The sequence below is a fragment of the Nerophis ophidion genome, linkage group LG16, assembly GCF_033978795.1.
Source record: "Nerophis ophidion isolate RoL-2023_Sa linkage group LG16, RoL_Noph_v1.0, whole genome shotgun sequence".
NCBI lineage: Eukaryota > Metazoa > Chordata > Actinopteri > Syngnathiformes > Syngnathidae > Nerophis > Nerophis ophidion.
The window spans coordinates 4,710,952-4,727,354 of record NC_084626.1 but is presented as its reverse complement, the minus strand read 5'-3'; the positions used below and the strand labels follow the sequence as shown (position 1 = coordinate 4,727,354).

The 16,403-nt window shown below is 39.9% G+C and overlaps 1 protein-coding gene across 2 annotated transcripts in view; it reads right to left on the bottom strand.

Moving 5' to 3' along the window:
* foxp4 (forkhead box P4) overlaps window positions 1–16,403 on the bottom strand; it is a 311,486-nt gene that overhangs the window by 93,000 nt on the left and 202,083 nt on the right. For both annotated transcript variants that reach the window (XM_061922608.1, XM_061922609.1), the window contains one exon: window positions 2,810–2,971. In XM_061922608.1, the coding sequence (XP_061778592.1) occupies window positions 2,810–2,971 (162 nt within the window). The remainder of the gene's footprint in view (window positions 1–2,809; window positions 2,972–16,403) is intronic.

Here is a 16,403-nt window from a genome sequence, read left to right as displayed (position 1 = left end):
TGATTTATGAGCACATCACACACTGTCTGAGCCTGCCAGTCACACACACACACACACACACACACACACACACCACACACACACACACACGAGATGGACAGTCACACACTTGCACACATCTCTTGCGACGCTCAGAGTCACTTCATTAAGCTGACTCCTGACCAGTCCCAAATGCACACACACACACACACACACACGTTCCTAGTCTGGCAGAGCACAAGACGGCAAAAGGAATAGCAGAAAATGGGGGAAAGGTCAAGAAGTGGTAGCCACTGGAGTACAAAACTCTGCAGAGATTAAAAGGTTTTATCCTCCCCCTGCTTGGATCTTGGCTTCCTCCTCCCTCTCCTTGTTAGCGTCGCTATCATCCGCAAATCGCAGATTCCGGCTTCACAGACGAACTGTTTGGAGTTTGCAACAAGCAATATCGTATAAGATGCACGCCATACACCCCCCCCCCCCCCTCCCCCAGGCCCCGAGCGTATGCGTTGGTGCATTGACCCGGCACACATCAAGGCTCTCGGTCTCCGCGTGTACCAGTGTGACCAGCGATTGCACTTGTCTGCTTGTTACAGGACAACAAACCTGAAAACTGGGACAGCGGCAGGGTGAGGAAAGGAGGCAGGGAGGGGGGGGGGGGGGGGGGGGGCTTCAGACGCCCTTCTCAACATGGGAGGCGACCACAACTGTTTTGCTTCGGTCACGCTCGACGTGGCCACGGAAGGTGAGGTGTGCCGGCGCGGGCCCCCTGGGAGGGGAGTCGGAATGCGGGGATGCGTGCTTCTGTCAGGACGTCTCAGCGTGATTTGTTTCCCCGCGCCGCTCGGGTCCTTTGCTGCGAATTAGCAAGTTCTAAACATCTGGGCAACCGATTGCGTTCGCGGACAGGACATACAAGTCGTTAAAATCTTAAAGGCCGTAAAAACTCTTTGTATTACCGTGTTTTCCGGACTATAAACGCTTATTCAACAGTGCGGCTGATGTATGGATTTATTCTTGCAAACGGCCATAATCTTTTGTATTCAACAAATAGTTTTCAACACCGACAGAGACACTGAAAAGTTGTTGAAAATGCACTTCCTGTTTCGTGCCTTGAACCGGAAGTATATCTAGTTTCCTCTACTAGTTGTTTATATGTATATATATATATATCAACATAAATACATACATACTTATATCCTTACATATTGACTACATAAATACATATATATATATATATATATATATGTGTGTGTGTATGCATGTATGTAAATACACATGTGTATATATATATATGGTCAATGTGTATGTGTAGATACACATATGTGTATATATACTGTACATATATGAGTATGTGTGTATATAAATGCATAAATATATGTGTACATAATATGTATATATGTAGTCAATATGTATATGAATATACATTTGTGTGTATATATATATAAATACATATATAAACTCATATATGTATGCATGTGTAATTATGTAGTCGATATTTATGTATATGTATGTTTATATGTGAATATGTATACATATATGTAGTCAATGTGTATGTGTATATACACATATAAACGTGTATATGTATGTATGTATATATATATACACACACATATAAATATATGTGTACATTATATGTATATATGTAGTCAATATGTATCTGGATATATATATATATATATATATATATATGTATACATGTATACATATATGTAGTCAATGTGTATATACACATTGTATACATGTATGTGTATATATATGTGTGTACATTATATGTATATATGTAGTTAATATGTATATAAATATATATATATATAAATATATAAACGTATATATGCATGTGTACAATTATGTAGTCGATATTTATGTACATATATATATGTGTGTATGTGCATATGCATATACATATATGTAGTCAATATGTATGTGAATATTTACACACACATATATATATATATATATATATATGTATATATATATGCATGTGTACAATTATGTAGTCGATATTTATGTACATATATATATATATGTGTGTATGTGAATATTTACACACACATATATATATATATATATATATGTGTGTGTAAATATTCACATACATATTGACTACATATATGTATATACATATGCACATACACACATATATATATGTACATAAATATCGACTACATAATTGTACACATGCATATATACGTTTATATATTTATATATATATTTATATACATATTAACTACATATATACATATAATGTACACACATATATATACACATACATGTAATCAATGTGTATATAAACATGATCTACATATATGTATACATGTATACATATATATATATATATATATATATATATATATATATATATACATACACGTAAATATCGACTACATAATATATATATATGGAGACATTATACATATATATGTAGTCAGTATGTATATAGTCGGCTTTTGGCCCCCAGCCAAACTTTTTTAGCCCCAAGCGGCCCCCCATTCAAGAAGTTTGGACACCCCTGGTCTACAGACAACCTCTTGTCTCGGCTGTGATCCTCAGAAGCGACTCACAGCTGTGGTTAAACGCCACCTTCATATTTACTTATGCACGACAGAGAGGGGGTGGGTGTCTAGCAGCATTTGGCGAGGTTAATTGACAATTAAAAGAGAGGCGGACCCTTTCTATAAGCAGACTTCACCTCGGGCTCCCAGCTGAAGGCATAAAAAAAAAAAAAAAACGAGTAGGTTGGCACGGCAGCCGTGTGGAGGAAACATAACGTCGGTCTTAAGATGAGACCACAGCCAACCACCCAGGAGTTTAAGAACTGCAAGTTCACCTCTTTTGCTGCTTGCTTGCCAGCCTGTTGTTGTTGCTGCTGCTGCTGCTGTTGCTGCTGCTGCTGTTGTTGTTGTTGTTGTTGTTGTTGTTGCTGCTGCTGCTGTTGAGTCAGAAGCTGCAGATGCAACTGCTCCTGCTGCTTCTTGTAGTACTCCTGTAACTGCAGACAGGGAATAAAAACATGTTATTGTTGCGCCAGCATGTGGTCAAGTAGACTATTAAAGGCCTACTGAAATGAGATTTTCTTATTTAAACGGGGATAGCAGGTCCATTCTATGTGTCATACTTGTACATTTTACGATATTGCCATATTTTTGCTGAAAGGATTTAGTAGAGAACATCCACGATAAAGTTCGCAACTTTCGGTGCTAACAGAAAAGCCCTGCCTCTACCGGAAGTCGCAGACGATGACGTCACATGTTGAGGGCTCCTCACATATTCACATTGATTTTAATGGGAGCCTCCAACAAAAACAGCTATTCGGACCGAGAAAACGACAATTTCCCCATTAATTTGAGCGAGGATGAAATATTTGTCTTTGAGGATATTGATAGCAACTGACTAGAAAAAAAAACAAGTAAAAAAAATAAAAAAACGCGATTGCATTGAGACAGATTCATATGCTTTTAGACATATTTACTAGGATAATTCTGGGAAATCCCTTATCTTTCTATTGTGTTGCTAGTGTTTTAGTGAGTTTAATAGTACCTGATAGTCGGAGGTGTGTGTGCACGGGTGTCTCAGGGTAATCGATGGCAGCTGTATGGGTGGCATAAGCTCAGCTGATATCCGGTACGAAGCGACTTTTTACCACAATTTTCTCTCCGAAACCTGCTGGTTGACATTCGGTTGGGATCCATGTCCGCTCTGATCCATAGTAAAGTTTCACCTCCGTGAATTTTAAACAATTAAGGAATCACCCTGTGTTTGTGTGGCTAAAGGCTAAAGCTTCCCAACTCCATCTTTTTACTTTGACTTCACCAATATTAATTGAACAAAATGCAAAGGATTCAGAAACACAGATCTCCAAAATACTGTGTAATTATGCCGTTAAAGCAGACGACTTTTAGCTGTGTGTGTGTGCGCAGCGCTCATATTCCTAACAGTCCGTGACATCAAGCGTACACGTCATCATTACGCGACGCTTTCAAGAAAAAACTCCCGGGAAATTTAAAATTGAAATTTGGTAAACTAAAAATTGCGTATTTGCATGTGTTGCAATGTTAATATTTCATCATTGATGTATAAACTCTCAGACTGCATGGTGGGTAGTCGTGGGTTTCAATGGGCCTTTAAAGAGCTGTTTGGATCTGAGGGACCCACGCCCGGTCAGTAGGTTGTGAGGGCCCCCCTTTGAGACACTAGTGATTTAGGGCTATATAAGTAAACATTGATTGATTGATTGATCTAGTACCACACACACAAAAACACGTCTTGCCTACTTTGTGTGGACCCACGTTTGGTCAGTAGGTTGTGAGGGCCCCCCTTTCCACTATAGCTAGAATGATGAAAAAAATATATCAAGAACCACACACACTCACGTCTTGCCTATTTTGTGTGGACCCACGTTTGGTCAGTAGGTTGTGAGGGCCCCCTTTTCCACTATAGCTAGAATGATGAAAAAATATATATCTAGTACCACACACAAACACGCCTTGCCTACTTTGTGTGGACCCACTTCAGTCAGTAGGTTGTGAGGGCCCTCTTTTCCACTATAGCTCAAATGATGAAAACATATATATCTAGTACCACACACAAACACGCCTTGCCTACTTTGTGTGGACCCACATTTGGTCAGTAGGTTGTGAGGGCCCCCTTTTCCACTATAGCTAGAATGATGAAAAAATATATATCTAGTACCACACACAAACACGCCTTGCCTACTTTGTGTGGACCCACTTCAGTCAGTAGGTTGTGAGGGCCCCCTTTTCCACTATAGCTCAAATGATGAAAAAAATATATCTAGTACCACACACACTCACGTCTTGCATATTTTGTGTGAACCCACGTTTGGTCAGTAGGTTGTGTGGGCCCCCCTTTCCACTATAGCTAGAATGATGAAAAAATATATATCTAGTACCACACACAAAAACGCCTTGCCTACTTTGTGTGGACCCACGTTTGGTCAGTAGGTTGTGAGGGCCCCCCTTTACACTATAGCTAGAATGATGAAAAAAATATATCTAGTACCACACACACTCACGTCTTGCCTATTTTGTGTGGACCCACATTCAGGCAGTAGGTTGTGAGGGCCCCCCTTTACACTATAGCTAGATTGAAGAAAAAAATTGATCTAGTACCACACATACACATCTTTCCTACTTTGTGTGGACCCACGTTTGGTCAGTAGGTTGTGTGGGCCCCCCTTTACACTATAGCTAGAAAGATGAAAAAAATATATCTCATACCACACACGTCTTGCCTACTCTGTGTGGGCCCCCGTTTCCGCTATACCTCAAATGATGAAAAAAATATATCTAGTACCACACCAACACACAAAAACGTCTTGCCTACTTTGTGTGGACCCACATTCAGGCAGTAGGTTGTGAGGGCCCCCCTATCCACTATAGCTAGAATGATGAAAAAAAATATATCTAGTACCACACACAAAAACGCCTTGCCTACTCTGTGTGGACCCCACTTTTGGTCAGTAGGTTGTGAGGGCCCCCCTTTCCACTATAGCTAGAATGATGAAAAAAATATATCTCGTACCACACACGTCTTGCCTACTCTGTGTGGGCCCCCGTTTCCGCTATAGCTCAAATGATGAAAAAAATATATCTAGTACCACACCAACACACAAAAACGTCTTGCCTACTTTGTGTGGACCCACTTCAGTCAGTAGGTTGTGAGGGCCCCCCTTTCCACTATAGCTAGAATGATGAAAATAATATATCTCGTACCACACACACATACACGTCTTGCCTACTTTGGGTGGACCCACGTTTGGTCAGTAGGTTGTGAGGGCCCCCCTTTCCACTATAGCTCAAATGATGAAAAAAATATATCTAGTACCACACCAACACACAAAAACGTCTTGCCTACTTTGTGTGGACCCACTTCAGTCAGTAGGTTGTGAGGGCCCCCCTTTCCACTATAGCTAGGATGATGAAAATAATATATCTCGTACCACACACACATACACGTCTTGCCTACTTTGTGTGGACCCACGTTTGGTCAGTAGGTTGTGAGGACCCCCCTTTCCATTATAGCTCAAATGATGAAAGAAATATATCTAGTACCACACCAACACACAAAAACGTCTTTCCTACTTTGTGTGGACCCACGTTCAGTCAGTAGGTTGTGAGGGCCTCCCTTTCCACTATAGCTAGAATGATAAGAAATGTATATCCAGTAACACACACACACACACACACACACACACACACACACACACACACACACACACACACACACACACACACACACACACACACACACACACACACACACATAGCAGGCCTAAACAGGAGGACGACAGAGTGTAGGTTCACAGAACATCAGGGGGTCAAATGTGCGAGAAAATGAGAGCAGACCCTGTTGACAAACAATGTTGCAATCCAACACTTTTATGTTAAAATACTGAACAGATGTTTATTGCGATACGGTAAACATCTGTTCAGTATTTTAACATAAATGTGGACTGAGTAACAACAATTTGAACATTGCACGCTTGTGGGTGTGATGGACCCGTTGCATTTGGTGGCTTTTAATGCCTCACAATCAAACACATTTATGTTAAAATACCGAGTTCGGCCACCGTCTTCAATGGAAAAGTCTGATCTACAAAATGTGCAGGCAAAATGTGTCCTGGATGAACTGAAATTATTTTTTCCAATCATTTTGGAACCTGCAAGCACACTTCTTCTTACTAGTCGTCGCCGTTGTGTTTTCTATGTTTTTGGACATTACTACTTGCCGTAGTTTTGAAGCAATGCATGATGGGAATCCGGATGTTGCGTGTCCTTGTATTAACGTGGCGGCTGGAATAAACACACGCTGAGAAATAGCTTTGTGCCTGACTACTTTAGGGTTTATTGATAAAAAATAATGGAGACATATTTAATAGTCTCCTTTATATTGTTGTCCGGGTGGAAATCGGGGGGAAATTCGGGAGAATGGTTGCCCCGGGAGATTGTTGGGAGGGGCACTGATATTCGAGAGTCTCGCGGTAAAATTGGGAGGGGTTGGCAAGTATGCGTCGACACATATCTCTCGTGTGTGACTGCCATCTACTGGTCACACTTATCAATACACCATGTACCAAATAAAAGTGCTTTGAGGTCGGCAAGCGCATTTATAAGAAACATTAATGCATACCCAAGACTCCTTTTATGTAACTTAAGTGTTATTTTGAGTGAAAAGAAAGCGCTCATACTTATTTTTATCAGTTGACTTGTTCAGTCAGGTTTTTTTCTGCTCAAATGTCCCATGTTGGCTTGTTTGCGCCTGCAGCCCGCCACTGCCCATTTGCACTTGCAGATTATGACACCCCTCGGACAAACCGCCCAAAATGCCTTGCCGGAAACTATTTAGAAATTTGAAGTAAAGACGTCCTGCGATGAGGTGGCAACTTGTCCAGGGTGCACACCGCCTTCCGCCCGAATGCAGCTGAGATAGGCTGCAGCGACCCCAAGAGGGACAAGCGGTAGAAAATGGACGGATGGAAGTGAATATGTCCGATAATGGCTTTTTTGCCGATATCCCGATATATTGTCCAACTCTTAATTACCGATTCCGATATCAACCGATACGGATATATACAGTTGTGGAATTAACACACATTATTATGCCTTATTTTGTTGTGATGCCCCCCTGGATGCATTAAACAATGTAACAAGGTTTTACGAAATAAATCTCAAGTTATGGTGAAAAAAATGCCAATATGGCACTGCTATATTTATTATTGAGGGGGGCGGGGTTTGGTAAAGGGTAGCGAAGGGTGTATATCGTAGCGTCCCGGAAGGGTTAGTGCTGCAAGGGGGTCCGGGTATTTTTTATGTTGCGTTTATGTTGTGTTTGTCATTCTTATTTGGTGTGGGTTCACAGTGTGGCGCATATTTTTAACAGTGTTAAAGTTGTGTATACGGCCACCCTCAGTGTGACCTGTATGGCGGTTGACCAAGTATGCGTTGCATTCACTTGTGTTTGTGAAAAAGCCGTAGGTATTGTGTGATTGGGCCGTGCCTTTAATGTTTATTGGCGCTCTGTACTCCTCCCTACGTCCATGTACCACTCCGTACAGCGGCGTTTAAAAAATGTCATACATTTTACTTTTTGAAACAGATACCGATAATTTCCGATATCACATTTTAAAGAATTTATCAGCCGATAATATCGGGAGTCCGATATTATCGGGCATCTCTAATGCAGAGTACCGTATTTTCCCCGACTATAAGCCGCTACTTCCTTCCCCACGCTTTGGACCCTGCGGCTTATGAAGCGGTGCAGCTAATTTATATAATTTTTTTCAACGCTATTGACCATAACGTTTCGCATTCAACGTTTGTGAGAGACGCGGAAAAGGTCTGTTATTGCTTGTGCGTTCAAGGGTTGAAAATTTACTTCCGGACATCGGACATCTCTAATTTTAAGTCATTCTGCACTGCAGCCGGGTTAAAATAGTTTTCATCTGATTAATATTGATGATGGATTAATCCGCGTAATAGATGATATTTGTCTATTACCTGACCGCGCCTATGTCACATAAACGCACTAACTAGGTGTGGCCGAATTATTCCCCGCATTTGACCCATCACCCTTGATCACCCCCTGGGAGGTGCGGGGAGCAGTGAGCAGCAGCGATGGCCCCGCCCGGGAATCATTTTTGGTGATTTAACCCCCAATTCCAACCCTTGATGCTGAGTGCCAAGCAGGGATGTAATGGGTCCCATTGTTATGGTCTTTGGTATGACTCGGCCGGGGTTTTGAACTCACAACCTAACCGATCACTCTAACCCTAGCTACCCCTCTTTGTTTATATTTTCTATAGGATCTACTTTTGTTTTTTGTTTTTGGTGCAGCTGTTACATATAGTGTATTATTGTACATGGTAATTGGGATTTATTATATATGGCACATATTATATACAAATATAATATAATACAATAGCCGTATATTGTATAACATTATAAATGTCTTGGTCATGTATGATGTCTTTTTGTTATCTTTGTTTTTGTGATGTGTAATGTCTATTGTTTAAAAGTACGGCAGTGAAAATGAATTTCTAAATCTAAATATACTGTATATATAATATGTAAATATTACATATATATTATATTTTATATGGCTACTATTGTACATTTTTAGTCTACTTTATACCTTTTGTTTTTGCCCTCTTTTTGTGCATTATCCTTTCCATCCTTATCCTTTGTTACTGAGCTACTGCAAGGAACAATATCTCTTGTTGATCAATTAAGTTTATCCAAGTCTAATACATTTTTCCGACCGATAAAAAATGCAAAGAAGCTTACAAATTTGTCCTTACCTACCTAAAACCCCCAATTTTATCCTTGCATAATTAAATACTCAGTCTTAAAAAACTCAACTGGATAACGGAACAGTAAAAAAGAAAATATTACCCAGCGCGACTAATAAAAACTGCTGCATATTTAATCGACCTCGAGGTTTTAATAAGTGCAAAACCGGACGATGCTGAGGTGATTTATCTTTTATGTTACTTAACAGTAGAATCAACTGAACGCAGTGAGCCCTCTCTTTTCAGTCATTCAATTCCTCTCGGACGTACAGAGAGTCTGAGAAAATTGCCATGAGTACCAAAAATTTGGCGGCAAAAAATATGGTTACAAAAGCCAAACGTCCCAGATGGGCAATATGAGCCCATCAACACGGATGAACGAGCGGGAATGCAGTAATCACGAGATCGCAAAAAACAAAAACAAAACAAAAAGGAAAGTCCGACTTAGTTTTTCTAACTGGGGAAAGAAATGCACCTTAGGATGTTTAATATTCATTAAAGTTAAAAATGTTGCTTACAGGAAGAAGTCCTTTCAATTTTTTTGGTTTATTTATTTAGTATGTCAAAGTAATGTACTTTTCAATTACCTTTCAATGCATAATCAATCAATGGTTTATTTTTATAGCCCTAAAACACAAATCTCTCAAAGGGCTGCACGGTTCAGATCCCACATTAGGGCAAGGAAAAACTCAAAACCCAGCGGGATGTCAATGTGAGTGACTATGATTAACTATAATAAGAGTTCTACAGTAATGATAAATAACAGTGTATTTACTTTTAAATAATTACTTGTATTATTATTATTATATATTATGATTACATAACATTATAAACACTGTTTAGTTATTATTGGTTATTTATTCCGTTTAAGAGCAGGATGTAGACACAAGCTCCGAGTTTGTCAGCATAAAGATGAATATTTTTTAAGTAAATTATCACATTTTTGTAATGTGTGGCAGTTTTATTTTCCCAGTTTGTATGCATTTTATTTAATAAAATGTAAAAATCGCAAATAAAATCACAATTTTGGAGACAAAAATGGCAAATCAGTGACATTATTCTGCTATTATTGACATGAATTTTTCCATTTAAATCCCTAACGCTGGCAAGAAGCCCGTTAAAAAAACGCTGCCAAGCCTGACACACTTTGAGACAATTAATTAATCGTCACACCCACTCGTCATTTCATGTTGCCAATTAACCTGGGGCCTGGCAACAGCTGTCGCCGCCATGCTAGCCGCTAACTCTTTATCTGCTTGATTGTGTTTGCGCTGCTGGGATTTATTGGCAAATCACGTCGCAGTCTGTTGGCATAGAGTGACCGAACATTACGTCAGAATAATAGGACTCAGGTAAAAGTGGTCAGCAAAATAATTACTTCAGTAATTACTGTGTGAAAAAACTTTTTAATGGTTCTTTGGACTTATACTCATGTTTTCTCTAGTTGAAAGTGGAATTCCTGTAGGCTGAAATGTGAAAATTTCTATTGACACAGATGTCAGCACATGATATAAATGTTCTTTTTTACTAGTTTGAAAGTAAGCATTGAAGATGTCACTTTTTACAGTCAGTACATTTCTATGTACTAAATTGGTCTGATTTGTCAAACCAGTTTCTTCTATTTTTCCCACCTATATGTGAAGTTCTATTTTCCATGCTCTTATCTCTAAAGTGACTGTTGGCCAAACGCAGTGGGCCTCCAGTACAATAGGGGGCGATTGTGGTCGTTTCACCTCGTTTAGCTATGTGGAAATGTAAATATAGCAGAAGAGGAGAATGCTATATGCTAAAAAGCTAACATTTATAACTTTCAAGCTCCGATCTAACAGATAAGAACATTTTTCCTCTGCGTTTTGATGTTGTTGGTAATTGTAATTAGAATCATCAGAGACATTCAAAAATATGTTTTTGTTAGTCAACTGTTTTCAGGGAGCTAATGCAGCGACTTTAAAACTGGTGTAATGTGTGCCTATTAAACTACTCTGACAAGTACAATTTATCCACAAATTTACTTAAAGAAGTGTAACGGGGTAAAAGTAGCGCATTACTATTGGAAACATTCACCAGTTCTAAACACAAACACCCAGGCACCAAATTCTGAATGTTGGCCATACGCAGTGGGCCTCCAGTACAATAGATTGTGGTCAATTCAGCTCGGTTAGTTATGTGGAAATGTAAATACAGCAAAAGAGAAGAATGCTATATGCTAAAAAGCTAACATTTGTAACTTTCAAGCTCCGATCTAACAGACAAGTACATTTTTCCTCCGCGTTTTGATGTTGTTGGTAATGGTTATTAGGATCTTCAGAGACATTCAAAAATATGTTTTTTTTAGTCCACTGCTTCCAGGGAGCTAATGCAGCGACTTTAAAACTGGTGTAATGTGCGCCTACTTAACTACTCTGACAAGTACAATTTATCCACAAAGTTACTTAAGGAAGTGTAACGGGGTAAAAGTAGCGCATTACTATTGGAAACATTCACCAGTTCGAAACACAAACACTCGGGCACCACAATCTGAATGTTAGCCATACGCAGTGGGCCTCCAGTACAATAGGGGGCGGTTGTGGTCGTTTCAGCTCGGTTAGCTATGTGGAAATGTAAATACAGCAGAAGAGGAGAATGCTACATGCTAAAAAGCTAACATTTGTAACTTTCAAGCTCCGATCCAACAGACAAGTACATTTTTCCTCTGCGTTTTGATGTTGTTGGTAATGGTTATTAGGATCATCAGAGACATTCAAAAATATATTTTTTTTAGTCAACTGTTTTCAGGGAGCTAATGCAGCGACTTTAAAACTGGTGTAATGTGCGCCTACTGAACTACTCTGACAAGTACAATTTATCCACAAAGTTCCTTAAGGAAGTGTAACGGGGTAAAAGTAGCGCATTACTATTGGAAACATTCACCAGTTCTAAACACAAACACCCAGGCACCAAATTCTGAATGTTGGCCATACGCAGTGGGCCTCCAGTACAATAGGGGGCGATTGTGGTCATTTCAGCTCGTTTAGCTATGTGGAAATGTAAATACAGCAAAAGAGAAGAATGCTATATGCTAAAAAGCTAACATTTGTAATTTTCAAGCTCCGATCTAACAGATAAGTAAATTTTTCCTCTGCGTTCTGATGTTGGTAATGGTTATTAGGATCATCAGAGACAATCAAAAATGTTTTTTTAGTCAAATGCTTTCAGGGAACTAATGCAGCGACTTTAAAACTGGTGTAATGTGCGCCTACAAAACTACTCTGACAAGTACAATTTATCCACAAAGTTACTTAAGGAAGTGTAACGGAGTAAAAGTAGCACTTTACTATTGGAAACATTCACCAGTTCTAAACACAAACACCCAGGCACCAAATTCTGAATGTTGGTCATACGCAGTGGGCCTCCAGTACAATAGATTGTGGTCAATTCAGCTTGGTTAGCTATGTGGAAATGTAAATACAGCAGAAGAGGAGAATGCTATGCTAAAAATAATTAGAGACATTCAAAAAGATCGCTTTTGTAGTCAACTGTTTCAGGGAAGCCAATGCAGCGACTTTAAAACTGTTGTATTGTGCGCCTACTAAACTAGTCTGACAAGTAGTAATATTAATAAATAAGATAGAAAACAACACACTAAAATAAAAACATAAGATTTTAAGATGATCAGTGTCAAGCTTGATTGAAAAGTGTGTCTTGAGCCGTTTATAGAAAAAATCAGCACTCTCTGCAGTCCTGAGGCTCTCTGGCAGGCTGTGCCAGAGGTGGAGTCCGCCTCACCGTGGGTCTTTGTTCTGGTATTTGGTAAATCTAAAAGGTCAGTGCCAGAGCACCTCAAAAGCAGGTAAGATAGATAAAAAGGTGTAACGCCATCAAGACATTTAAAAAGTAATAACATAACTTTAAGACAGACAAGGAGGCAATGCAGCAAATTTAAAACTGGTGTAATGTGCGCCTACTAAACTACTCTTTCATGTACAATTTATACAAAAAGTCACTTAAGGAAGTGTATTGGAAACACATACACCCAGGCACCACAATCGGAATTTTAAGATGATCAGTAAAAAGCGTGATTAAAAAGTTAAAAATAAAAAAATCAACACTCTGCAGTCCTGAGGCTCTCTGGCAGGCTGTGACACAGGTGGAGTCCATAATGGCTAAATGCCGTCTCGCCGTGGGTCTTTGTTTTGGTATTCGGTAAATTTAAAAGGTCAGTGCCAGAGGACCTCAGGAGCAGGTTAGATAAATAAAAAGGTGCAACGCCATCAAGACATTTAAAAAGTAATAACATAACTTTAATGCGGACAGGAAGGCATTACAACAAATTTAAAACTGGTGTAATATGCTGTGTGCCTCTAGTACATTGAGAGAATAATAGTAGTAACATTAATAATTAAGATAGAAAACAACACAATAAAATAATGAAAAACACAGAATTTTAAAAGATGATCAGTAAAAAGCCTGATTAAAAAGTGTGTCTTTAACCATTAAAAAAAACCATCAACACTCGCTGCAGTTCTGAGGCTCTCTGGCAGGCTGTGCCAGAGGTGGAGTCGGCCTCACCGTGGGTCTTTGTTCTGGTATTTGGTAAACCTAAATGGTCAGTGCCAGAGGACCTCAGGAGCAGGTCAGATAAATAAAAAGGTGTAACGCCATCAAGACATTTAAAAAGTAATAACATAACTTTAATGTGGACAGGGAGGCATTACAAAGAATTCAAAACTGGTGTAATATGCGCCTACTAAATTACTTTTACATATACAATGTATCCAAAAAGTCGCTTGAGGAAGTATATAGGAAACACTCACCAGTTCTAAACACAAACACCCAGGCACCACAATCAGAATGTTGGCCATACGCTGTGTGCCTCTAGTACATTGAGAGAATAATAGTAGTAACATTAATAATTAAGATAGAAAACAACACAATAAAATAATGAAAAACACTGAATTTTAAGATGATCAGTAAGAAGACTAATTAAAAAGTGTGTCTTTAACCATTTAAAAAAAAACATCAACACACTCAGCAGTTCTGAGGCTGTCTAAAAGGCTGTGCCAGAGGTGGAGTCCGCCTCACCGTGGGTCTTTATTCTGGTATTTGGTGAACCTAAATGGTCAGTGCCAGAGGACCTCAGGAGCAGGTCAGATAAATAAAAAGGTGTAACGCCATCAAGACATTTAAAAAGTAATATTCTAACTTAAATGCGGACAAGGAGGCAATACAGTGAATTTAAAACTGGTGTAATATGCGCCTACTAAACTACTTTTAAATATACAATTCATCCAAAAAGTCACCAGTTCTAAAAACAATCTGAATCTGTTCATCACAATCTAGCACCAGACGGGCGCAAAAGCCAGTGCACCTGTGTGGTGCACGTGAGGCGGCGATCCTCCCGAGAGCGGCGCCCACATGCAGTTTGTCTTTGTTTCATGCTGCATCAAATGTTCAAGGAGGCTCCTCGGGAAAGAGGAGGACTTCACGGAGCAGCAGTTGCTGCGGTCTCTCAAGCGTCTGACCCCGGAGCAGGCACCAGTCAACATCTCCCCACTTTCCATGCCCCCTTTCTACTCTTGCATGATTTACTTACCGTTTCAACAATGATGCGGCGTCGTATCGCTCGCCCGTTTTAAATGGTAGCCTCAGTCCTTTCCCCTTTCCCCCATCTGCCTTTTCCACGCTTTTTATTGTTCCCGCGGCGGGGTTAATGTCTCTTTTTCTGCCTCACTAGTCCCGATTCCCCCTCCTCGTCAAATGCATATGCGAAGCCGGGCGAGGTGAGGGAATAATTAAGTGATAATTAAGGTCTCTTAATGATTTGATTCAGTGGCTCTGTGCATTACGGGTAAGGAAGTTTAGGCGCTCCACCTCTTCAGCCTATTACCGTGACCTTGGCTTGGTGGTGCAGTTGTAGCGCGAGGAAAGGTTGGAGGGAACTTAAAAAGGTGAACACAGGCACGCACGCGCAGTCCACGTGGCAGCGGGCCGTAAACCTTCTTTTCGGTCTCGACAATGGTGCATCGCCATGGGGATATGAAATTTAATGCTCGGCTGAGTGATATGTTGGCTGGTTGTCTGCTTCTGCGCGTGCTTGAAAAAAAGTGCCTGCCTTGCAGACACGGACGACCAGCAAGCCCATACTATGCTTAATTAACTGGGAGAGACGCGTTAGAATCGAGCGGTTTTAACAATCCAGGTATTCTTTTTTTTTTTTTTTAGAGAAGACGAGACGATGCAAAAAAAACTACCCGAGCATTAAAACATTCACATTTTGCACAATGACATGTAAGCATGGGATCATGTGTACATTCCTGCAACTTTCTGTCCGGAAACTATATCCTTATATTAGTATTTTGTTGATATAATAACAGCATTTTATGATTGATATTTATACATTAAAGGCCTACTGAAACCCACTACTACCGACCACACAATCTGATAGTGTATATATCAATGATGAAATATTAACATTGCAACACATGCCAATACAGCCTTTTTAGTGTACTAAATTGCAATTTTAAATTTTCCGCAAAGTTTTTGGGAATTTGTTCAATTAATAATGGAGACGTCAAAGAAGAAAGATGTAGGTGGGAAGCGGTGTATTGCGGCTGCCTTTAGCATCACAAACACAGCCGGTGTTTCCTTGTTTAAAATTCCTGAATGTGAAGCTTTACTATGGAACAGAGCGGTCAAGCGAACATGGTTCCCGACCACATGTCAACTGGTAGGTTTCTGTGAGAAAATTGTGGTAATAAGTTGGCTCTTACCGTAGTTATGAGCGGAGCTTGCGTCCTCCTGCAGCTGCTGCGGACTATTACGTCCTCCACACCCCTCCGACTTTCAGGTACCATATAATCTCACTAAAACACTAGTAACACAATAAGGGATTTTCCAGAATTATCCTAGTAAATGTGTCTAATAACATCTGAATCGCTCCCACTGTCCTCGCCCTATTTTTTATCTTCTTTTTTTTCTAATGCTTCACTCTCAATATCCTCATCCACAAATCTTTCATCCTCGCTCAAATTAATGGGGAATTGTGGCTTTCTTGGTCCGAATCGCTCTAGCTGCTTGTGGCTATGATTGTAAACAATGTGAGAATGTGCGGAGCCCTCACACCGGTGACGTCACG